Here is a 22,037-nt window from a genome sequence, read left to right as displayed (position 1 = left end):
GTTGGTGGTCAGTGGGGTCGGAAACGGGATCAAAAACAAACACCCCCCCCCCAGCCCCCTCCCCCCCAGTGGAGTAGTGATTACTCCCACTGGGCGCGCACAAAGCTGCTGCTCGCTAACGAGCGTTTCCGTGACGATGGTGACGGCACAAGATCGGGTCAAATTCCCCTGTCAGCCACACACCCTCTGAGATGTGGGGGGGTGGGGGCACTCAAGAATCCTGCGACGGGTCAGTGCCGGCCGGGTAGGCCTATCACAATCATTACATAACGTTGCTGTTGCCGGGCAGAAACCTCTCATCTCCAGGGTCCCCTACGCAAGTATGGAAAAGTATGGAATTTCATTTCATACATTTTTGAGGGGAGCTACCCCCTCCTATAATCAGCTATTAGTGTAGATTTTCGTCTTACACAAACATTACATTTCCATTGACAATGAATGGAGAATTTACGTCATATGTATCTGAGCAAATTGACATGTTATGACATGATGATGTACAATGAAGAGCGCCCCTCACTTCACCCGGGTGTGATTTAAAAAATAATAATGTATGGAAAAATACTTACAGTATGTTTCCAGACTATTACCTCTGTTCTTTTTTCCCGGCAGGGGACGCCCCTGGTCCCTGCCCGGTCGGTGATTCCAGCACCCCCCTGGCCACCCTGGAAGTCCCTCTGACACTGAATCGTCCCACTTTTTATATCTGACACCTCAATTTGTTCGGCCGCAACTTGCCCGGGGAGTGACCCAAGGGCCTGAAATTAGGGTCTAGAAAAAGGATGGAATTTTGAAACTCCAAATGTGTTGGAACTTTTTCTAACTTTTTGTATGACACAAAAGCATCAAAAGTATCAGATTCACCAAGCGTGGCGCAACGCGAGTGAGCGACGTAGATCTGCTACTTTTGATTTTTCATTTGAATCCTGAAAAGTAACAGTTTTGGACATAATGAGGTTTCAACCCGCCAGAGACTATAATCACCTGTTGGCAATTATTTGAGCTACAGTAATCGCAATTATTCTTTGCTTAATCATTAGATTATGTTCCATTCGTCTGTATAAAAACAGAAAACTGTTCTATTTAGAAGACATAGAATCGGCCGCAGGTCTTAATGGGTTAACAGAAATGTAATATTGCCATCATAGTTTCCAATTGTCCACTCTCTTTTAACCACTTTCAACCCTTGTTCGGGATTTTATATTAGTGCAAAACATTCAAAACGCCTGTTCCGCAATATTGTGGAATAGTAACGGCACGTTTATGTGTAGTAAACATGTAAAATGTTAGCAGTGTTACAACCAGCGCTATATTTTAAACCAAGGAGATGCCCCCACAAGCCAACAACTTTGGTATCACACTATGACTTGGCAGACAGAAATGCTGATTTTGTGTTGTCATATATCAATATCTTACTGTTACTTTTCAGGATAAAAAAGGCAAAGTATCAGATCTACAAGCTTGCGTATCTGCTACTTTTGGTGCTTTTGTGTGGCCCTGTATGATCAAGGTTACTTCCCGGCAGCAACGATATACTGTACTTGTGGACAGGGCCTAACATTGTGAGAGACGGCACTGACTGGAGGTCAGTACTACTGGTTTGAGAAGTCGTTAATGTGCTTCCACTGACTGACTGGAGGTCAGTACCACTGGTTTGAGAAGTCGTTAATGTGCTTCCACTGACTGACTGGAGGTCAGTACTACTGGTTTGAGACGTCATTAATGTGCTTCCACTGACTGACTGGAGGTCAGTACTACTGGTTTGAGACGTCATTAATGTGCTTCCATTGACTGACTGGAGGTCAGTACTACTGGTTTGAGACGTCATTAATGTGCTTCCACTGACTGACTGGAGGTCAGTACTACTGGTTTGAGAAGTCATTAATGTGCTTCCACTGACTGACTGGAGGTCAGTACTACTGGTTTGAGAAGTCATTAATGTGCTTCCACTGACTGACTGGAGGTCAGACTCAGTACTACTGGTTTGAGAAGTCATTAATGTGCTTCCACTGTCTGACTGGAGGTCACTCAGTACCACTGGTTTGAGAAGTCGTTAATGTGCTTCCACTGACTACTACTGGTTTGAGACTTAAAGCTGGTTGCAGGAGAACAGCAGCACATTACGCACGCACGCACGCATGCACGCACGCACGCACGCACGCACGCACGCACGGCACGAACACACACACACACACACACACACACACACACACTACACACACACACAGTTCTCACTTCTCCATCATTGTGATCTCTGGTCTCAACTGTTGAGAGACCATCGGCCTAAAGGCGTGTTGGACCTCATGTTACCAGCATTCAAGAGAGCGAGCGCACGCACGCACACACACACACACACACACACACACACACACACACACACACACACACACACACACACACACACACACACACACACACACACACACACACACACACACACACACACACACAGGTTAGTTTCCAGCGGTCAGGGGAGCATTCCTCAGGTCCTGGGTGTGTCAGGTCTGTGTCAGTATAATGGAGACAGATTGGAGCCAGAGGGCCCATCAGGCCAAGCTGCTACAGGTGCATGCAGGGTGACAGCTGGCAGGTGGCTGCTGGCAGGTGGCTGCCTGTCATTCAATCACACCCTCTGACTGTCTGCTTTGTCCCTCTCACACTTGTCTGTGGGACACATTAGCCCTGTCAGTCAGTAGTAGTAGTACCCGCATTCCCTCCAGTTCAAGTCGTTTAAAGTGGTCAGTGGTTCTCACACTTTTTCCATGTCATGGACCCCCCAAAATTGTTATTGTATTTGGCCACGGACCCCCATCTGAAAAGATTTTGTGCCAGGGACCCCCCATAAGGGCATTTGGTGTTGTTAAAACAGCCAATCTACAAGCTCTAGTCTCCACTACTTCACACAACAATCTTGTCCTATATGAAGTATGGCTAGTATTAGTTTAAAGAGAGTTGAAAGATACAAGGTTTCTGTCCGACGGCAACGACTTGCAATACACAGTGGGTGCAAATTAGCAGTGTGCACACTTTGTTTTGTTTATGTTTATGTTTTGTTTGCACTACGGTGCTTGTGTGCGTGCGCGTGATCGTGTGTGTGTGTGTGTGTGTGTGTGTGTGAGTGAGTGAGTGTGTGTGTCTGTGTGTGTACAGTATGAGTGAGTATGTATTTGTGCATGTATCTGTTTGGCACAAAAACAGCTGACGGTGTGTGTGTGTGTGCGTGCGTGCGTGCGTGCGTGCACGTGTGTGTATATTTGTGCATGCATGCGTGTGTGAGTCTGTTTGGTTCAAAAACAGCTGACGCTGCAGTGAAGCTGACTGCAGATGAAAGAGAGACAGTGAAGACAGGCCGAGAGCAGAAATGTGAACGCTGTCTCTCCATGTTTCCATCCTGATCTTGACACCTTGGTGTCTGGAGCCACTGATCACTACACAATCACACAGACTGTGTGATTGTGTATCTATACACTCTATAGCCAATTTACACGCTCGCTTGTGAAATCTTCGATGCTGAAAAGGGTTAAATAATAATGGACCAAACTGAGATATTGTCTGGGCTCTAGAATCACAAGTGTAAACTGTCTCTGTCGGGGGGAAACCTCATATGTCAAATAAAAAAACCAAAAGTAAGATGCTTTTGTCTTTGTGTGATGATCAAGTAGGGCGCAGATTTACGAAGAAAACAAAAACGATAAGAGGTTTCTTCCCGACAGCAGCAAAATGACGGTTCTATCAGATCGAAAGGACACCTTGGTTAACTTCTCATCCTCCAAAGGTGTTATTTGTGTGAGTGAACAAATATGATGTGGTTTCGTATTATTTCTTTTGGTTTTGGATGGCAGTGTCCTGGTGACAAAGCTGCTGTGTCACTGTCACCTTCCTCTGCTCACAGCAGGAGCGAGGTCAGGTTGAACCTCAGCTCAGATCCAATGAATTACACATGAGTGGAGGACGTGTGTGTGTGTGTGTGTGTGTGTGTGTGTGTGTGTGTGTGTGTGTGTGTGTGTGTGTGTGTGTGTGTGTGTGTGTGTGTGTGTGTGTGTGTGTGTGTGTGTGTGTGTGTGTGTGTGTGTGTGTGTGTGTGTGTGTGTGTGTGTGTGTGTGTGTGTGTGTGTGTGTGTGTGTGTGTGTGTTAGAAGGAGACTGGCCATGCATGCAACATGAGGCCATCAGTGATGTCAGCTCCTGTGTTAATTCGTAATGAAGGTTGGATATCAGGTAGACCAGCTCCTTACCACCATGACTTATAACTAGTAGAGTAGACTAGACTAGTAAAAGTAATATTAATATTACTAGTCATCATCATCATTTTTCGACCACGGTCGAGATCGTGGATTTCACAATAACACGCCAGACTTCCCGGTCCTTCATTGCCCTCCCCAGTTCCTGCTTACTGATGCCTGTGTCCCTAGCGATGACATCAGGGAACGACAGTTTTCTACCTCTGGTCTGCTTTGAGGCAGGACTCCAGAGAAGAAGGGAAGATATAACCTCATTGTCAGCTCTGTAGCAGTGGCCGGCAAACTGTTCTTCTGGATCGGACTAGTGAAGAAACACGGGGAAGGTTGCCATATATTAGATTAGTCGATGGGTGGCTCTTCCAAGACAGATTTTGCGCTCTCATTAGAAGGCGGGTGTAAGTGCCATCCAACCGTTTCTCTAGTTTCTTTGAAAGTGTCCATGTCTCGGAGCCATAGAGTAGAATCGGCTCAACGGTCGTCCTAAATATTTTTACTTTTAACATCTTACTAAGCTGGGATGACCAGATCTTATGCATGTCATTGCAGGCTGACCAGGCCATAATCTTCCTAGTTTGAAAGTTATTTTGGGAAGAAGATATATGAACCCAAATACTTGTAGTCATCAACATGTTTCAGAGGAGTGTTGTTAAGTGTTTTTATAATGTGGTTATTGTTATAGGGTTTGTTTTAATAATATTAGTTGCGACCAGAGGTCGCTGTTAACTATGGAATTGCGCATTTCCTGCCAGTTGGGGTGTCGGGCACCATATATGGTGGTCGGGGTGAGAGAGCACGTGACATCACGTGACATCATCAGGGATGGAGCACGTGACATCACGTGACATCATCAGGGATGGAGCATGTGACATCATCATTCCATATGTTGATCCTTCCCCATCCATCCTTCCTCTTCGATGTCTCCCTTTTGACTGATACCTGTCCATTTAAACTCCAGACAGGCCTGCGCCCAGCAGCCGGCAAAAACTAGAGTTCTTAACAGGCCCGAAAATTAAGATCTTACCACCCATTCCGCTCGCCCAGCAGTCTGCTGTCACCCAGGCGGACACCCTCAGGCGTCTTACCGGTAGTGGTACTTATAGTGTTTTTATTTTAATAATATAATAAGGTCTGTAATCACCGGTGAGTGTTTATTTTGTGACATTTGCGTTTGTGTAGACCAGGGGTTCTCAACGTTTTTTGCTGGGGACCTCCGGAAATGCTTTAGCCATGTCACCACTGGTGTAGACGCTCGACAAGGCCAGATGCACCACGATGGATTTGAACCCACGACCTCCGTGTTGGTGGGCAGGCACTTCACCACTGCATACTTACTTTTAGGTGCGCCTTTATTACTTAATACAGTAGAGTAGACTGAGTAGGAAATGGGGCGATATATTTGTGGAGGGGGGTGACACGCAGAAAAGGTCGCTGGGATCCGGAGTCCAACCTGCAACATGCTGGCAGGGTGCCCAGACAGCTGCACCAGCCGCCCGGGCCCCGAGCACCCCATTCTGTCCAATTAATTGTAACTTCTGTTATGTGTTATAGCAGTACAGTCACACAGAGCGTGATTATAGTGAGGTGTATTTTATTTTTTCCAGCAAAATAATAGTTTGATTTCCGTTGTTTATTTGTTGTTGTAGTAGTAGTACCGGTAGTAGGCTATTGTAGTGGGCTCCTATACAGAAAATATAATATAATCCATAGGTTTATAGATGATAACTGGCTGGTCAAAAGATAGTTGGAGAAATTATGTTAAAATATAAAATGTTAAATATATTGCGATTTTTAAGCCACACCATTTTTTTCTCCAAGGTTGACAAAAATGGCTTTATAGATTGAAACAGATACTTTTGTATAGGGGGTCAGGGTGTCCTTGAGAAAGAAAGAAAGACAGACAGACAGACAGACAGCTTCCTCTTTTACAAGTAGCCGTAGAGCGGAGCTTTGATCAGCTGCTACCTGAGAGCACGGTCTCTGCTCTCCTCTCCTCTTGTCATCCATGTCAGCCTGGGACTATGGGTGTCTCCTCTTCAATCACACTGTTTGCCCTCAAGCCCCAAATCTGACTCTCAGGTTGCTGAAAGGGAGATGTTGGGGCCCGTCGGCGCTCGCGCGTCTCATCATATCCACTAACTGTCTGTCTGTTTGCTTGTTGAGACAGAGTGGAGGATCATTATCGTCGTGGGGAGGGACGGAGGGACGCAGGGGTGTTTGTCTGGAAATCGAGACGGTTTGATTTGACCACAGAACAAGGATTTTGGGGGAGACGAGCCTTGGGGAAAGTCCGGTTAGCTGAAGAGGTCTTTTCACAAAACGGGCACCATGTAACTTCATCTACACAGTAAAATCATTAGTGTTACTTTATAGGGGATGGATGTAAGTGATATTATTTTTTATTATAGAATAATTAAGTGTTAAATAGCTATATATTCCCATGGCAATCATTGGTTCTAAAGCTTTTCAAAGTCTCCCCTTAACTCTGACAGTATACAAATGGAACCATGTGGTTCCATTTGTATACTGTCAGAGTCTGTGAGGTCCTCCTAAAGCAGGGTTTCTCAAAGTGGGTGGCATGTCACCCTAGGAAGCCTTGACGCAAGTCCAGGCGTGCCTTAGAATACTTTGATAATGTTTGGAATTGATCAGTATCACTTCAATTTAGCCACGTATACACCCTCTATAACGGACTCTAGGGTGGGCGGCCATCTGTCTTGACCATGTCGGGGGAGAGAAAGAGAGAGAGCCTCCTTACCACAAATACCAGATCTACAAGCTTACAACAAGTCACGGTGTGACGTGCTGTGAGCTAGATCTTCTATTTGGGGTGAATGTTCCCCCAGAATAGGGATGCTTCAAGTGGTTAAATGCCAAGTATAAAATGTATTTTCAATCTGTCCTATAATGGAAACAGATATTTTTCCTCGTGACTAGCCTAAGTATCTTAGGGGGAAAGATTTAAATATTGACCTACTGTTAATATTACATATAATGTGCTATAAAGTACCAATGTAATTCAGGGGTGCCGTGGATGAAAAAGTTATTAATAGGGTTGCCGTGGGCCAAAAAGGAACCCAGAATCCACTGGAATCCACTTTGAGAACCACTGCTCTAGTGTGTTTTCTCAGGTGGGTCTCCCCATCTCTCCAACACTTTTTCCTGATTGGGATACACATTTCATCTAATCAGGAGGGAGAACTCATACAGATAACATGATAAACAATGGAATTAGGAAGTGATCGACAACAAATTGGAACTGGAACACAAGCTAATAAATGGGATGTGGGATTCTCTCTGCTGATTGGACAACATTTGTAGTCCACGATATGCATGTATTTCACAGAGAAGGGGAGACCCCCGTTACTGAACACTAATGATTACTATCAGAATATAGAGTTTTAACCTTTCTAACAACAACAACAATAAACGATTTGTTTAAACCCAAAAGATATCACTTACAGCACCATCATTTTGTTCCGTTTGAGCACTCTCAGCAATGAGAGGATATTACACTGTATGTACATTGTACCAGTGTGCCACCGGTCATTTTACACCCCACAGATTGACTTCAAAGACCAACAAAAAAAAGAGAGAGAAGGAAATCACAATAGGATTATTTGCCATTTCCCTGATTGTGAGCTGTTGTGACTGGCCTGATGTGTTGCAAGCGTTTCCGTTGACCCGGGTTTCACCTCACGGGTCACGACATCACGCATGACTGCCTCCTCATAATCCCGTCCCGTCTCTGTTTTGGTTTGTCCTGTACAGCTCCATGGCCCTTACTGCCGCTACCCACAACCCCCTGCTTCTTCTCCGTGTCCTGGGAGGCGCTCTTCAAAGGCCTGGCGGTGGCGGAGGAGCGGCTGAGTGATGGAGACAGACACCATCAAAGAATACGCCGCTTCCCCTGGTTGTGCGCTCCCTCCACTTTGACCCTGCGACCAGCGGCCATTTTGGCAGTGATATACAGTGATGTTTTATCATCGTGAAATTTGATTGATTGACCTGATGCGACCTGAAGAAAGCTAGCTAGTACATTTTAAACATTTTTAGTTTTTGTTTATAATTTTAGAGAACCTTTTGAGTGGATAAAACATCCATCTTTCTACCGCAACCCCACCACGGACATTGACGTCTGGCAAGCGATACAGTGATGTTTCCTCATGGTGAAGAAGACTTCGGAGTCGACTTGATACGACCAAAAGAAAGCTAGCTAGTTAATTTTAACTTTTTTTTGTTAATCATTTTTCGAGAACTTTCCAGCGTTGTGACGAGGTGGTTTGTGACGAGGCTCGTATGCTGACCTCTCACCCTCGGGACTGAGGAGGCGTCCCGCCCTGGCCCCGCCGCCCTGCACTGTGATGCTTGTGATTAGTGGTCCGTCTCCGTCCAATGACACAGAGGCCTGCAGCAGCGAGGGAAGCAGCTTCTCCAGCGTCTCCACGTAGGTTTGGCAAAATTATTTATTGCATCATCACCTTGATTGCAATTGATTTCAGATCAACGCAATTATTATATGCAATGCGATATGTTGTGAGCTTGTACAAATTATGTCACAACGTATCACATTATATTTGGCCTGTTTTGGCCATAGTACAGTACATTACCGGAATTTATTTTCATTATAATTGATAATTATAATTTATTTGCATACCGTATTTAAGTTAAAATGTTTCTGAAAAACCTACGTTTCTAAGTGGTTCTCAAAGTTTTTCATGTCAAGGACCCCAGAAATGTAATTGGCCGCCGACCCCCATCTGAAATATGTTCCAGGGACCCCCCCAGAAGCAAAGATTTGAGTTAAAAAAAGCTCGCTCTTAGAGAATATATATTCAAAGATTTGGCCAAAATAGCAGATCTACAAGCTAAAAAAATTTGGGGACAGTTTGAGAACCACTGAAGTGACCAACTAATATTCCATGACGGTTTTTACAGCCCCACCTCCACGCCGACTAGCACCTCCGACCCGTCCCCTATGTCCATGCACGCCTTCGACGCCCAGGGCTCCTCCCAGCATGAGTCAGACGCCGCCCACCACCTCCTCCCTCCTCCCCCGCCCCCTCTGCCCCCTCCCCCGCCCCCTCTACCCCCCTCCACCACGCCGCCGGCCAATCACGGCGTGCGGAAGAAGCGGCGCGTGCGGAGTTTCTTCTGGAAACCCATCCCGGAGGAGAAGGTTTTAGTTTTTTTTATTTATGTTTTGTTGCATGTCGGATAGAAACCTCTTATGTCTCTTATGTTTTTTCGTAAATTAACGCCCTACTTGATCATACAGTGTCACGTATCAAACGTAGCAGATTCACAAGCTCTGCTACTTTTGATTTAATCCTGAAAAGTAACAGGTTTGGACATATGAGGTTTCCACCCGACAGAGACGTTATATTTGTTTTTCTCAACCACAGAATTGGTGTTGAGAATGTAATTTAGATACAGTAGCATGTTGTTTAGACAGATGTTAGGTTCATTGTTTACCTGCTCATGTCCTATAGTTTCAATGTAATTTAGATACAGTAGCATGTTGTTTAGACAGATGTTAGGTTAATTGTTTACCTGCTCATGTCCTATAGTTTCAATGTAATTTAGATACAGTAGCATGTTGTTTAGACAGATGTTAGGTTCATTGTTTACCTGCTCATGTCCTATAGTTTCAATGTAATTTAGATACAGTAGCATGTTGTTTAGACAGATGTTAGGTTCATTGTTTACCTGCTCATGTCCTATAGTTTCAATGTAATTTAGATACAGTAGCATGTTGTTTAGACAGATGTTAGGTTCATTGTTTACCTGCTCATGTCCTATAGTTTCAATGTAATTTAGATACAGTAGCATGTTGTTTAGACAGATGTTAGGTTCATTGTTTACCTGCTCATGTCCTATAGTTTAAAATGTACAGAATTAATATTTGGATAGTATGTTGTTTAGAAAAATGCTAGGTTAATTTCTTAGCTGGTATCCTAGTTTCTCAGTACTTTGCTCTCTCTGTCTGTACTCTATTTGTTCACTCTTATTCTGATCTCTCACTCTGGATAAAGAGTGTCCGCTAAGCGGCTAAATGCCTGAATTGTGAATTGTTCAGGTGCGGGGGAGGCCCAACATCTGGACGATGTCCGTGCGACAGCAGCAGCAGTACCAGATCGACGTGCGCTCCGTGGAGGAGCTGTTCGGTCAGCAGGAGGAGGGGCCGGTGGTGACCACGGGGGCGGGCCGGGGGGAGTCCCCGCCCGTCACCGGACGGCCCGCCCTCATCGCCCGCTCACGTTCCTTCAGGGAGAGCAGCAAGGACGAGGTGAGTAGGAAACCAGGACATCATGTACTGTACTGTACTGTACTGTACTGTACTGTACTGTACTGTACTGTACTGTACTGTACTGTACTGTACTGTACTGTACTGTGTGTACGACTGTCTGTATGTCCCCTGTAGGGGTGGAAAGTCTAAAACTGTTACTTTTCAGGAGTCAAATCAAATCAAATGCTAAATTAGCAGATCTACAAGCTCTATACGCTACTTTCGATGCTTGTGTGTGACGTTGTGGTATGAACAAGTGGGACATTAATTTACGAAAAAACACAAAAAGATAGAATATGGAGATAAGAGGTCTCTGCCAGACAACAACGATATCTAAAGAACGTTTGATAGACTTATCACTTGGCGGGTGTATTTCTGAGGTCTAAAATAAAAAGAAGTTAAGACAGAAACACCAAAAATGTGGTGTCAGTAGCAGGAAGAATATTGAACAATAATAAAGAAAGTTTGAGAACCACTGCTCTAGTAGTAAAACAAACAACTTGTCCCAGGTGTTTGTGGGGAAAACCGCTTATAAAGCAGTGTACAGGAGTGAACAATGCATCTATTGCACTCCTGGGAGTAGGATTGTTTAATCCATGGAAGTGTCAATTATTGTATGGGTACCGTATACATTAGTGAATGCACAGTTTGCACACACTCTAAGAAACAAAGGTCACACAAGTGATTTTTAGCTGAGGTCAGAATCTTTTCTCCTTGGGGTCCCTGGTGGCTCAGCCAGTTATAGCACAGCTCTCCCTGTGGGCATGAGAACACGGGTTCAAATCCAACTCCCGTCTCGTCTCTCGTGCCTGTCCTCTCTGCCAAGAATGCCAAAAATAAATATTTCAAAAAACAAAATCAGTTGTTTTTTTATTTTTCTGCCCACAATTAAGCCATACAAAGTCTAGCCACCCACGTCTATCCCAGATGGACAAGAACCCACTCCTGCCAAACTCCTCTGCTGGGTCTCCATGCTGCCAATCCTTACGCCTTTCTGCTCAAATGATCTAAATGTATTCATGCTACAATCTGCCCACACTCTAAAATCCTCACATGTAACTTATTGCTATAGTTTAACCCATTTGTGCTCAAACGTTTTCATGTCAAGGATCCCAACAATTACACAGTACGTGTTTGACCACCACCAGAATGCCCAAAATAGAGATGGCAGGTCTGTAGGTCCTCTGTAAATATGGACCACATTTTTCAATAATGTGTGGTTGTCACAAAATCCTCTCATGGCAACACCAGAGTGCCTTGGCACACCGTTTTGGGAACCACTTACCTATAATACTGACAAGCCAAATTCCCCCTTAAGGGGCTAATTCACACCCTCGTTCTTCAGAGAAGTGTAGAAGAGGAAATATATTTAGGCTGCCTGTACTTAGCCAACACAATAGCGTTCACCCGTCAATGTGCGCTCGTGGAGAGTAATGTTTGAGAGGTAAAGTAATCCATGTGAGGCTTAAGGGACACTTATGTCACGACACAACACCCTTTCTGTGTTCCCACAATAGTGTGTAACGCAGGTTTGCTGTAAAACACACACAAAAGTCTCTTGGAAACCTCCGCATATTACAGTAAAATCCTCGGCCTAAATTCAACTCTGAGCGCCGTACATTTGGTTCCATTTGTACACTTTCTGAGTTACAAATAGATCATATTAACACTGACGGTTTTACTGGGCCCACTTGGTCCACTGGGGCTTTCAAATATAGCCTCCTCCTGTGCTGTGCTCACAGACACACCAGGGTTGTCTCTTGTCTGACGCAAGCAGGCCATAATCTCTGGCAGTGGTGCAAAATAACTTGAGGTATTTGTACTTTACTTGAGCATTAATTTCCATTATTTTTACTTCTACTCCAATACGTCTTGGATTCAAATATTGTACTTTTACTCCACTACATGTATTTAAAAACTTTAGTTATTAGTTACTTTGTAGATGTTTGATTATCATTATAAAACATGCGTTAACCACTTCAGCTCTATACATTTATCCGATTAGCCGATCTACAAGCTTTTTTTTTTTACATTTGAAAACTTGTGAAATGGTACATTCTGCATAATGAGTACTTTCTACTTTTGGTATTTTAGTTTAAATAGATTTTGATGTCAATACTTTTATACTATATTACAGAATTGATACTTTTACTTAAGTAAAACATGGGAGTACTTTTTCCACCACTGATCTCTGGCCATCTTACAGTAATGTGGAGTGCTTTGTTATCGTGATGTATGTTGTGACACGACGTTGCGGTCTCCCCTTTTGTGCGTCGTCTTTAGTGAAATAGACAGTTGGAAAGCTGAGAAATGAGACTTTGTTGTCACGTCACAGGTTTACAGGCGTTAAAAGATGGTGCATGCTATTCTTTTATCATACAAGCTCACATTGTTAGCGGTTTCAAGAAGGGGTGAAGCACCGAGAAAGAATTGAGAGATAAAGAGACATGGAAAACAGGCCACATATGTAAAATGTCATTAAGGTGCATGGATAAAAAAAACGTAATACTATAATATAAAATAGTGATAAACAGCATTTAAATAGCAGCAGATATTCAAATAGTCATTTGTGTGTACAGTCTCTTGTGCAGGTCAGACATCGCTTAGGAGCAGATATCATACATGTCAGTGTAATACTACAGTATACCAGTAAGATGCCCTGAGGGTGAGAAGCGACCTCGGGTTCACGCATCTGCCTGGGTGACGGCAGACTGCTGGGCGAGCGCTGGCGCTTTGGCATGGGGGGTCAGATCAACATATGGAATGAATTCTGTACTGGCCATATATGGAGCGTGTCTTGAGTGTACAGGGTTTGATGAGGTCAGATCAACATAAGGAATGTCAGAACAGGTCAGTTCGATATATGGAGATCTAAGGGTGGCAGCGGGGGCAATGTCTTGAGTGTATAGGGTTTGATGAGGGCCTTAAGTTTCGGGTCCGCTGAGAACTCTAGTTCTCTAGTAGTTCCTATGGTCGCAATTAGATAGTACCAGTGTAGTAGTGGAGTGTACCCACAGTCATACAATAACCCTGTTTGGCAGCTTGTGTCGTCAGGAAGGCCGGCATTGCAACAGGTGGAAAAGCTCTGTTGGGATTCTATGATCGGCTAGGACACTGGTTCCCAAACACTGGATCTATTTGTGGGTCACGGACACATTGTTATGGGTCCCTTTATTTTTTGTTTCCTAAATTTGGTTTTGATTATTATTATTTCAAAACAATTTCAAAAAACATTCCCAAAAAGAGCAAAGGTTTTCATGAATTAAACCAAAATTCAATGATTTGTTTCAGGATAACTTCATAAATCGTGCCGCATTGTGAGCTTGTAGATCGGCTATTTTCACCAGTTTGGGTCCCTGGAGAATTTCTGCTTTGGATCACGGGCAAAAAAGTTTGGGAACCACTGGGCATGATTGACCGATTGCTTCTCAACTGCTCTAGTAGACCGTCCACGGCCATCTAGATTAGAACAGGGTTTGACCCATGTGTATGTACAGTATGTAGTACGCCAGCCTGTGGCTAATCTCAGTGCCAGATTTCTTGTGCACACTGCCAGTAGGCCAAGGCAGTATATCCACACATATCCAAATATTTGTATTGTTTAAACAGTGTATTCTTGATAACTTTTATGTGCTCTAGCTGCTTTCATGACAATAGTTGTCATGTCGAGCATCTCCTCTCCTCTCCTCTCCTCTCCTCTCCTCTCCTCTCCTCTCCTCTCCTCTCCTCTCCTCTCCTCTCCTCTCCTCTCCTCTGCTCTGCTCTCCTCTCCTCTCCTCTCCTCTCCTCTCCTCTCCTCTCCTCTCCTCTCCTCTCCTCTCCTCTCCTCTCCTCTCCTCTCCTCTGCTCTCTCTCTCTCTCTCTCTCTCTCTCTCTCTCTCTCTCTCTCTCCTACATTCCAATTTCTTTCATTAACCCACAGCTGTGGCTAAAGTCTATAATTAGTCTCGGAGACGGTTCCTTTAGCCAGAACTCACAATACCGCCTCACCATTCACTCGATGGCAACACAAGACGGCAATTCCCATGGTGGGTGCGGGTGGCATGTTGCATGCGCTCATGTGGGCCCTGTCCTACAGGGTGACATGGTTACAGGTTCATATACAGGTGTCACACAGGTGACAGGGAACATGTGGGGGCAAGAAAATATGGAGCCGTCCAGCAACTCTACGTCTGACCTCAAACCCTTAGTTCTCCATATATGGTGCTGACCTGTTCTGACATTCCATATGTTGATCCTACCCCACCCGCCCTTCCTCTTCAATGTTTCCCTTTTGACTGATACCTGTCCATTCAAACCAAAGTTATTAGTGCAGCCGCGCCCGGCAGTTCTCATCAGGCCCTGTACACTCAAGATACGGCCCCTGGGCCACCCTTAGATCTCCATATATGGAGCTGACCTGTTCTGGCATTCCATATGTTGAACTAAATCTGAATCACACAAACTGACCTGACTGCTTGTCAGTCACTGGAAACTCAATCGTTTTGTCTCTGTGCTGCTTTGCTTTCAGATCAGCATCCTGGACTCCAAGAGGGGCATGAACGTTGGCATCTTCCTCAAGCAGTTCAAGAAGTAAGTACTGCTGCATGCTCACTTCCGGAACTGTGTTTATCGATCAGAGCTGGTACGTGGACTTCATGAACTGGGTTTATCGATCAGAGCTGGTACGTGGACTTCATGAACTGGGTTTATCGATCAGAGCTGGTACGTGGACTTCATGTCGAACTGGGTTTATGGATCAGAGCTGGTACGTGGACTGGGTTTATCGATCAGAGCTGGTACGTGGACTTCATGAACTGTGTTTATCGATCAGAGCTGGTACGTGGACTTCATGTCGACCTGCTATACAATTACAATACCGGTGGTTCTCAAACCTTTTCACTTCAAGGACCCCCATACCTCTAGTATACAAATCAAAGTAACCCAGAGCATGAGTACCTCACTTTGAGAACCAGTGAGGTACAGTGAGGTATATGAATCGTGAAAGGGAACTGTTAAGGAATCGGACCATTAAGAGGAACATTTTGTGTCCTCACTTTTCCGTCTTCACTTTTGTGTTTACACAAACCCGGAAAGCTGGGCATATGTCTGTTTTTACGTTAGAAAATGTGTGTCCAGTACTGGGGGATTGGGCACTTATTTTATTTGTACCCAACTGCTGACAGCCCCAAGTGGAGGAGGGTGGGGGGTGCAGGGTCAGGTCGTCATCCGTAGAGCCCAGCGGAGCGTGTGCATATCGTTACAACTCCATTGATCGCTGCAGGATAGGACAGGAGAGGAGGGGAGCGTCCCCCTGGTCTCCCCAACACAACACGGTTGTGTAACGGGTTCAAGTGTCAGGCAGCTTGATAACAATAGCACACACACACACACACACACACAAGCACGCACGCAAGCACGCACGCACGCACGCACGCACGCACGCACGCACGCACGCACGCACGCACGCACGCACGCACGCACGCACACACACACACACACACACACACACACACACACACACACACACACACACAGCGAGGGGACAAGAGACAGAATGAGGAGTGACGTCTCACACTCCTCCCGAGTACGGAGGAGGGTAGAGAGGCGGGAGAGTGTTACGAAGTGCCTCGTCATAGTTCTTTATGTTCTATAGCGTGAGAAGAACAGTGGCTTGAATGACAGAGAGGGAGTGAAAGAGAGAGATGAAGGGGTAGGGAGAGGGGGAGAGAGAGAGAGAGAGGGGGGGGGAGATAAAGAGAGAGAAGGAGAGAGAGCATGAGAAAAATCACACTTGTATGAAGTGAGGGGCGCCCACTGTGTCTGCCACATGACATCACTGCTTAAAGCAAACAATATACAGTCCATAGACTTGGTTGCCACATGTCTGACATGTCACACGTTGGAGGGGCTAGCGGCGAGGGAGACGGAGCAAGAAAGAAAGAAAGGAAACAGTACTGCGTGAAGTAGATCTAGATATACAGATAGATAGTGGGAGATACACAGAGAGAGAGAGACAGAGAGAGAGAGAGAGAGAGAGAGAGAGAGAGAGAGAGAGAGAGAGAGAGAGAGAGAGAGAGAGAGAGAGAGAGAGAGAGAGAGAGAGAGAGTGAGTTACAGTACAGAGAGAGATAAGGAGAGATACAGGAGGCTAGTTCGGTGTCAGGAAATCATTTCCCAGCGCTCCGTTCATTATACCATGTCCTCCTGTTTGGCCACTCGGAGGAGGCCAAATGTGAATTGGCCCCAAGGTGACTTGTTGCTCAGACTGAATGGATTTATAGTTTGATCAAAGGAGTTTTTAAATGTATTCACTAAGCACATCCCTGCTTCAAGTCTAACGTTCCTTGATGATGCAATCTCAGCAGGATGGTGGTGTGTGTCATTTGAGTTCGGAAGCCAATTTAACGAGTAGTAACAGAATCGATAGTTGGTACTGCATATCGTCACGGTCGGGTGGAAACCTTGTTATATGTAATAACCTGTGTTCCAATGGATCCAACGTCATTATTATTTAGTCACAAGCTCTTTTAATACTTTTCATCTGTGATATATAAACCCCACAGACCTGTTTCACCTGTTTCACCCTGGCGTCCCTACTTAGGAATACAAAACCCTCACTGTTTTAGGAGTCCATGTCAATAGCCAAATGTTATTTTATTTTTTTACACATTCGGAAAATCCCCCAGATCCCCCAAAATAATTTGGCGGTCCCCCGAGGGGTTGCGACCCACCGATTGAGAACCCCTGGCTTAACCCATTAAAACTGGCAAAGCATCTGTTTAACCACTAATTTTACACTTTCGCTTTTCAAAAATAACACATCTACAAGGTCATAGCGCGGTACAATTTTTTTTGCAAATCTTTGAATATATTTTTAAAGCAAATCTTTGCTTCTAGAGGTCCCGGGAACAAAATATTTTGAGATGGGGGTGAGTGGCCAAATATATATAATTGTGGGTGTCCTTGACATGAAAAAGGTTTTGAGCACATATAGCAATATACGTGTGTGTTTTTCAGAAAACTGTTAGGATTTAGAAGAAAGATTTTTAGAATTGGCCTCAGGTGTTCTAATGGCTTAAATGACTAAATGAATCTGGCGGGTGTGTGTTCCCTCTAAACTCAGCAACTTCATTACGTACCATGTAGTGTTGCACTGCATTGACAAAGGCAGGTCTGACTCTTATTTGCGTGGCAGCATATTTGCATATGGCTCATTTCCATCACATTTGACTGTCATGTCTACACCATTAATCTGAGCATGATATGTGATGTCATCACACTCTGCATGCATGTTAACCCATTCAGTATCAGAACCCCTTTTGGTGTTTTAAGCATTATGTCATGCTTTAGCTATTGAAAAATAGCAGATGCGCTACGAACTTGTAGATCTGCTATGCTGGAATCTAGTGGCAGGTCTAAATGGGTTAACATAGTCTCTCGTTACTTGGTTACCACACACTGAATCACTGATTATTTGCCCTGATTGAAGCAGTGTTGATCTCGTCTACTAAAACTGTGATGAAAAATGTTCATTGCCTATACCTTTTTTCACTGACAAACTATTTAAAAATTAATACAAACGAAGCTATGATGACTAAAGCTAAGACTAAATATATTGACAATTTCGTCAACAAATAAAAACTAGACTAAAATATTAGGGAGGGACTAGTGGAGAAGAAGTAGCTTCATGTTTGGTTGCACGCACGTCACATTCTGGAAATAGCAGATCTACAAGCCCGCAACGCGTTGCAGGACGGCGTTGTGAGTTTTTAGCAAATTGTGATGATATGATAAGAGCTGATGATTTTTAATAACTAGACTGACACTAAAACGTTTCAGATGACTAAAGTGGGGGGGGGGGGGGGGGGGTGAAATCATGAGTGTGCATTTTTCATTTAATGAGTCTACATACCAAGAATCAAGAGGGGTTTATTAGGACCATTTGTACACTTGTTTATGGCAGAAGCTGACCGATTATCTCAAGCTAAAGTTCCTGCCAGTAGGTGCTCAAACTGTAGCCATGGTGTGCCGATGGCCTAGTGGCGTATACCACATATACATGTAGGACGTCTAATGCAACAAGTCGCATCGCAGGCTCTCTCTCTCTCTCTGTCATTCTAAACTGTACTATTCAATAAAGGCGGAAAAGCCCCAAAAATATCTAAAAATAATCTGTAACCATGAGCAAACTGTTATATTTAGTAAGTGTGACCCAAGTGCACAGAAAGAGAGGAGGCGTTCAGGTGTTGTTCAGGTTTATTCACAAACGTATTTAGGGAAAGGAGTGGGATAGTAGTAGATTGGTGGTGGCTCTCCAGGTTGGCCAAACTCAGCGTGGGAATCCAAGCACTGGGGAGGAGGAGGAGAGGAAGCGTCAGTCTTCAGAGAAAAACAACAAAGGCAGGAGCTGCAACTGTGTAAAGTTGAACAGCTGGGAAAATAGCTGTGTAAAGCTAAAACTGTAACTAGCACTATAACTCAGTTTAACAATACTATAAGCTTGGCCTGTACTTTACCAGACATGTAGACATGTGAAGCTCTGGCGTGGAATGAGCTGGGAATGAAGGGCAGACTGGGCTTTTGTAGAGGCAGTGCTTGATTGTAGGATGGAAGACAGGTGCAGTGAATTGGTGAAGGAGAGCAGGTGTTCTGAGTAGAGCCATGGAGTAGTCAGTGAGGGGGGAGTGGCTAAGCAGTGCTTGCATGTGAAGGTGAGGAGGAGTGAGCCGTAACACAAACACCGTCACCATGGCATTGATCAAATGATGTTTTCACTTTATATTGTGAATGAACTAGACAGGGTACTTCTGTGGCCTACTGGCAGAGTGCACAATACATTTTGCATTGAGACTCACACAGACATACTGACAGACCCTTTCCCAGACAGCTTGGCTCCCTGCTGTAATTAGGTATTGGGTATATCTGATAAACAAATGATCACCCAGGCAACCTTTGGGCAACGACGAATGCCTTGGCCAGGTGATAATCTCTATTTCACTGAAGTGAAAAGAATAGAACTTTATTGTCTTGGCCAGAAAACCTTCCTTGGGCTTCTCCCAGCACAGTAAAAGTACAGTAGCTTTCAGTAGTGGGAAAACTTTTTTTTACGGCGGCCATGTTATGGTTCCACAAGATCTAGAAAGCCCATTTTTTTCTATAGTGATTTCCGAAAACATATTCATTATTATAAGCCTGGTCAGCGCATCCATGCAATCATGCAATCATGATTCATGACCATAAAACATTTGATTCTGTGTCCAAAAATATTGGAATATTGAATTATAGAATCCACTACATCCACTATGAGCTGCATGCACGTGACATGCCCCACGCCACGTGTACGTGCATGCCCACGAGAGTGCTTTCCATTTACCTAGAACAATAACAACAACCAAAACAACCATTGATACACCATCTTACAAAAGCTGCCAAGCGTCAACAGCACAAATTAACATAGGAATAGTACCCTGGCATAGCTGTCAGATTTTACTGAAGCAGCCACAGATACATATATGAATAAGCAAGGCTGATCATGGATTCATTCATGAAATAAATCTGAATAAATCTACAGAGCTCTAAAGTAGGGAATTATGCAAACTAAGAGAATCAAATCTGACATATCATGTATGTATAACTCATACTGTATGTCCAAAACTGTTACTTTTTAGGATTCAAATTCAAATATAGGAAAAGTAGCAGATCTACAGTACATAAGCTCAAAACGCTTTGCTTCGTGCTGCATTTTGACCTTGTGGATCTGCTACTTGTGATGCTTTTGTGTGACGCTTTTGTGTGACGTCCTGGCAGGTCCAACATCTCCATCGTAGAGGACATCAGACAAGGAGACGGAAAGATTTACGGAGCAGAGCTGCTCAAAGACCTGCTCAAACTGCTGCCTGACATCGAGGAGGTGTGTGTGTGTGTGTGTGTGTGTGTGTGTGTGTGTGTGTGTGTGTGTGTATGTGTGTGTGTGTGTGTGTGTGTGTGTGTGTGTGTGTGTGTGTGTGCGTGCGTGCGTGCGTGCGTGCGTGCGTGCGTGCGTGCGTGCGTGCGTGCGTGCGTGCGTGCGTGCGTGCGTGCGTGCGTGCGTGCGTGCGTGCATATGCATGAATTCAGAGAAACAGCAATATAATACAAAACAGCATCATATTACCAACAATGAAAATGTACAGATATTTTAAAGCTAAGGTTTTAACTAAGACTCATTGAAAATACGATGCAAATCAACCGTTATAGATATATTCTCAAAAAGGGTTCTCTTGCTCTGTTGATAATGGAACCATTTCAATTTTTACAAAGAAAGAAACCCAGATGTGTTCTTTTATGAAGAATCATGTAGAACGTCGCAGTCCTGCCCCCTTTCATGACGATTATTTGTTCGGCCCAAAAAAATCATGTTTGTTGTCATGAGTTGTCACGATCCGAGTTGCCTTTGACCGAGGCTTACAGGTCTTTAAATAAATACTTTATGAAACGTCCATGCTCTATAGCCTCCATACAGTAGAAGCATTTGAGGAGTTTTGTGTTTTTGCTTCCCTTTATAACCTGCAAGTTTGTGTCTCTGTTGCATCCTCAGGTCAAGAAGCTGCAGTCTTTTAAAGGAGACCCCAGCAAGCTGACTCTAGTGGATAACTTCATGTACCAACTCATCCAAATCCCACGGTAACATACTTACATCTATCTCTACTGTGCAACTCTACCTTCTATTCTTAATTTGTTTTATTCCAGGCTAAGTCAAGTAGACACGTAAATTGTTAACACGTCTGTTTTTACTCATAGATAGATGCTTATTTGGATTTTGTACCTCGACCACATGACAGAGCTTGGGTCTCTCATGCCTGATTTATACTCGGCTGTGTTGGTGCCACAAACCAAATACAGCAGGTCTACAAGGCTGTAGATCTTCTAGCATTGCCTTACTCAAGCTGTACTCTTAAACAAACACTGGAAGCATGGAGGAGAGGGGCAGTGACTTGGCCAATCACTGCTGACCCGCCAACTGGAGAGTGTAGTGGTTGAGGGTTGAAACACTCTAAAAGGTTGGAGACCACCTGATGACCTCTCCTCCAGGCCAAGGCATTCATTAGAAATGGATTATATTCGCATCTTTGATGTGTTTACAAACTAAACTTCTAAGTCAATCTGGATAAGAACGTTTGATAAATGCCTGACTTGTTGTGTAACTGGTCTATTTAGCCTGGGAAATGTAATGGTGTGCAATGGTGCAATGGTATAGGCAGACTCTGATTTACAATATTTAGAATTTGAGTGAAATGTCATGAACCATAGTCAACAAAGGCAAGGCAAATTATCACATAAATAAAATGCAAAGAAAACAATTAAGTAACTAGGATACCAGCATAATCAAACCTAACATCTGTCTAAGCAGCATGCTATCTACCATTCTTAACATTAAATGTTAAGAATTAACATTTGTGGACAAGCAAACAGTAAACTGGTGACATTAGCCATGCTAAGCCAGGTAAGCATTGTGTTTATATTGGTCCTTAGTTAAATAGTCAACAGTAAAA

General features: G+C 44.1%; 1 protein-coding gene across 1 annotated transcript in view; it reads left to right on the top strand.

The window, feature by feature from the left end:
• Positions 1–9,205: 9,205 nt before the first annotated feature.
• Positions 9,206–22,037, top strand: part of fhdc1 (FH2 domain containing 1) — a 30,835-nt gene continuing 18,003 nt past the window's right edge. The window contains exons 1-5 of the mRNA XM_079499168.1: positions 9,206–9,414; positions 10,315–10,524; positions 15,035–15,096; positions 20,314–20,416; positions 21,083–21,168. Of these exons, the coding sequence (XP_079355294.1) occupies positions 9,214–9,414; positions 10,315–10,524; positions 15,035–15,096; positions 20,314–20,416; positions 21,083–21,168 (662 nt within the window). The 5' untranslated portion in view covers positions 9,206–9,213. The remainder of the gene's footprint in view (positions 9,415–10,314; positions 10,525–15,034; positions 15,097–20,313; positions 20,417–21,082; positions 21,169–22,037) is intronic.

This window comes from Electrona antarctica (assembly GCF_951216825.1).
Source record: "Electrona antarctica genome assembly, chromosome: 4".
NCBI classification, from domain to species: domain Eukaryota; kingdom Metazoa; phylum Chordata; class Actinopteri; order Myctophiformes; family Myctophidae; genus Electrona; species Electrona antarctica.
Note: the sequence above shows the minus strand (reverse complement) of the source record. Positions and strands in the feature narration are given on the sequence as shown.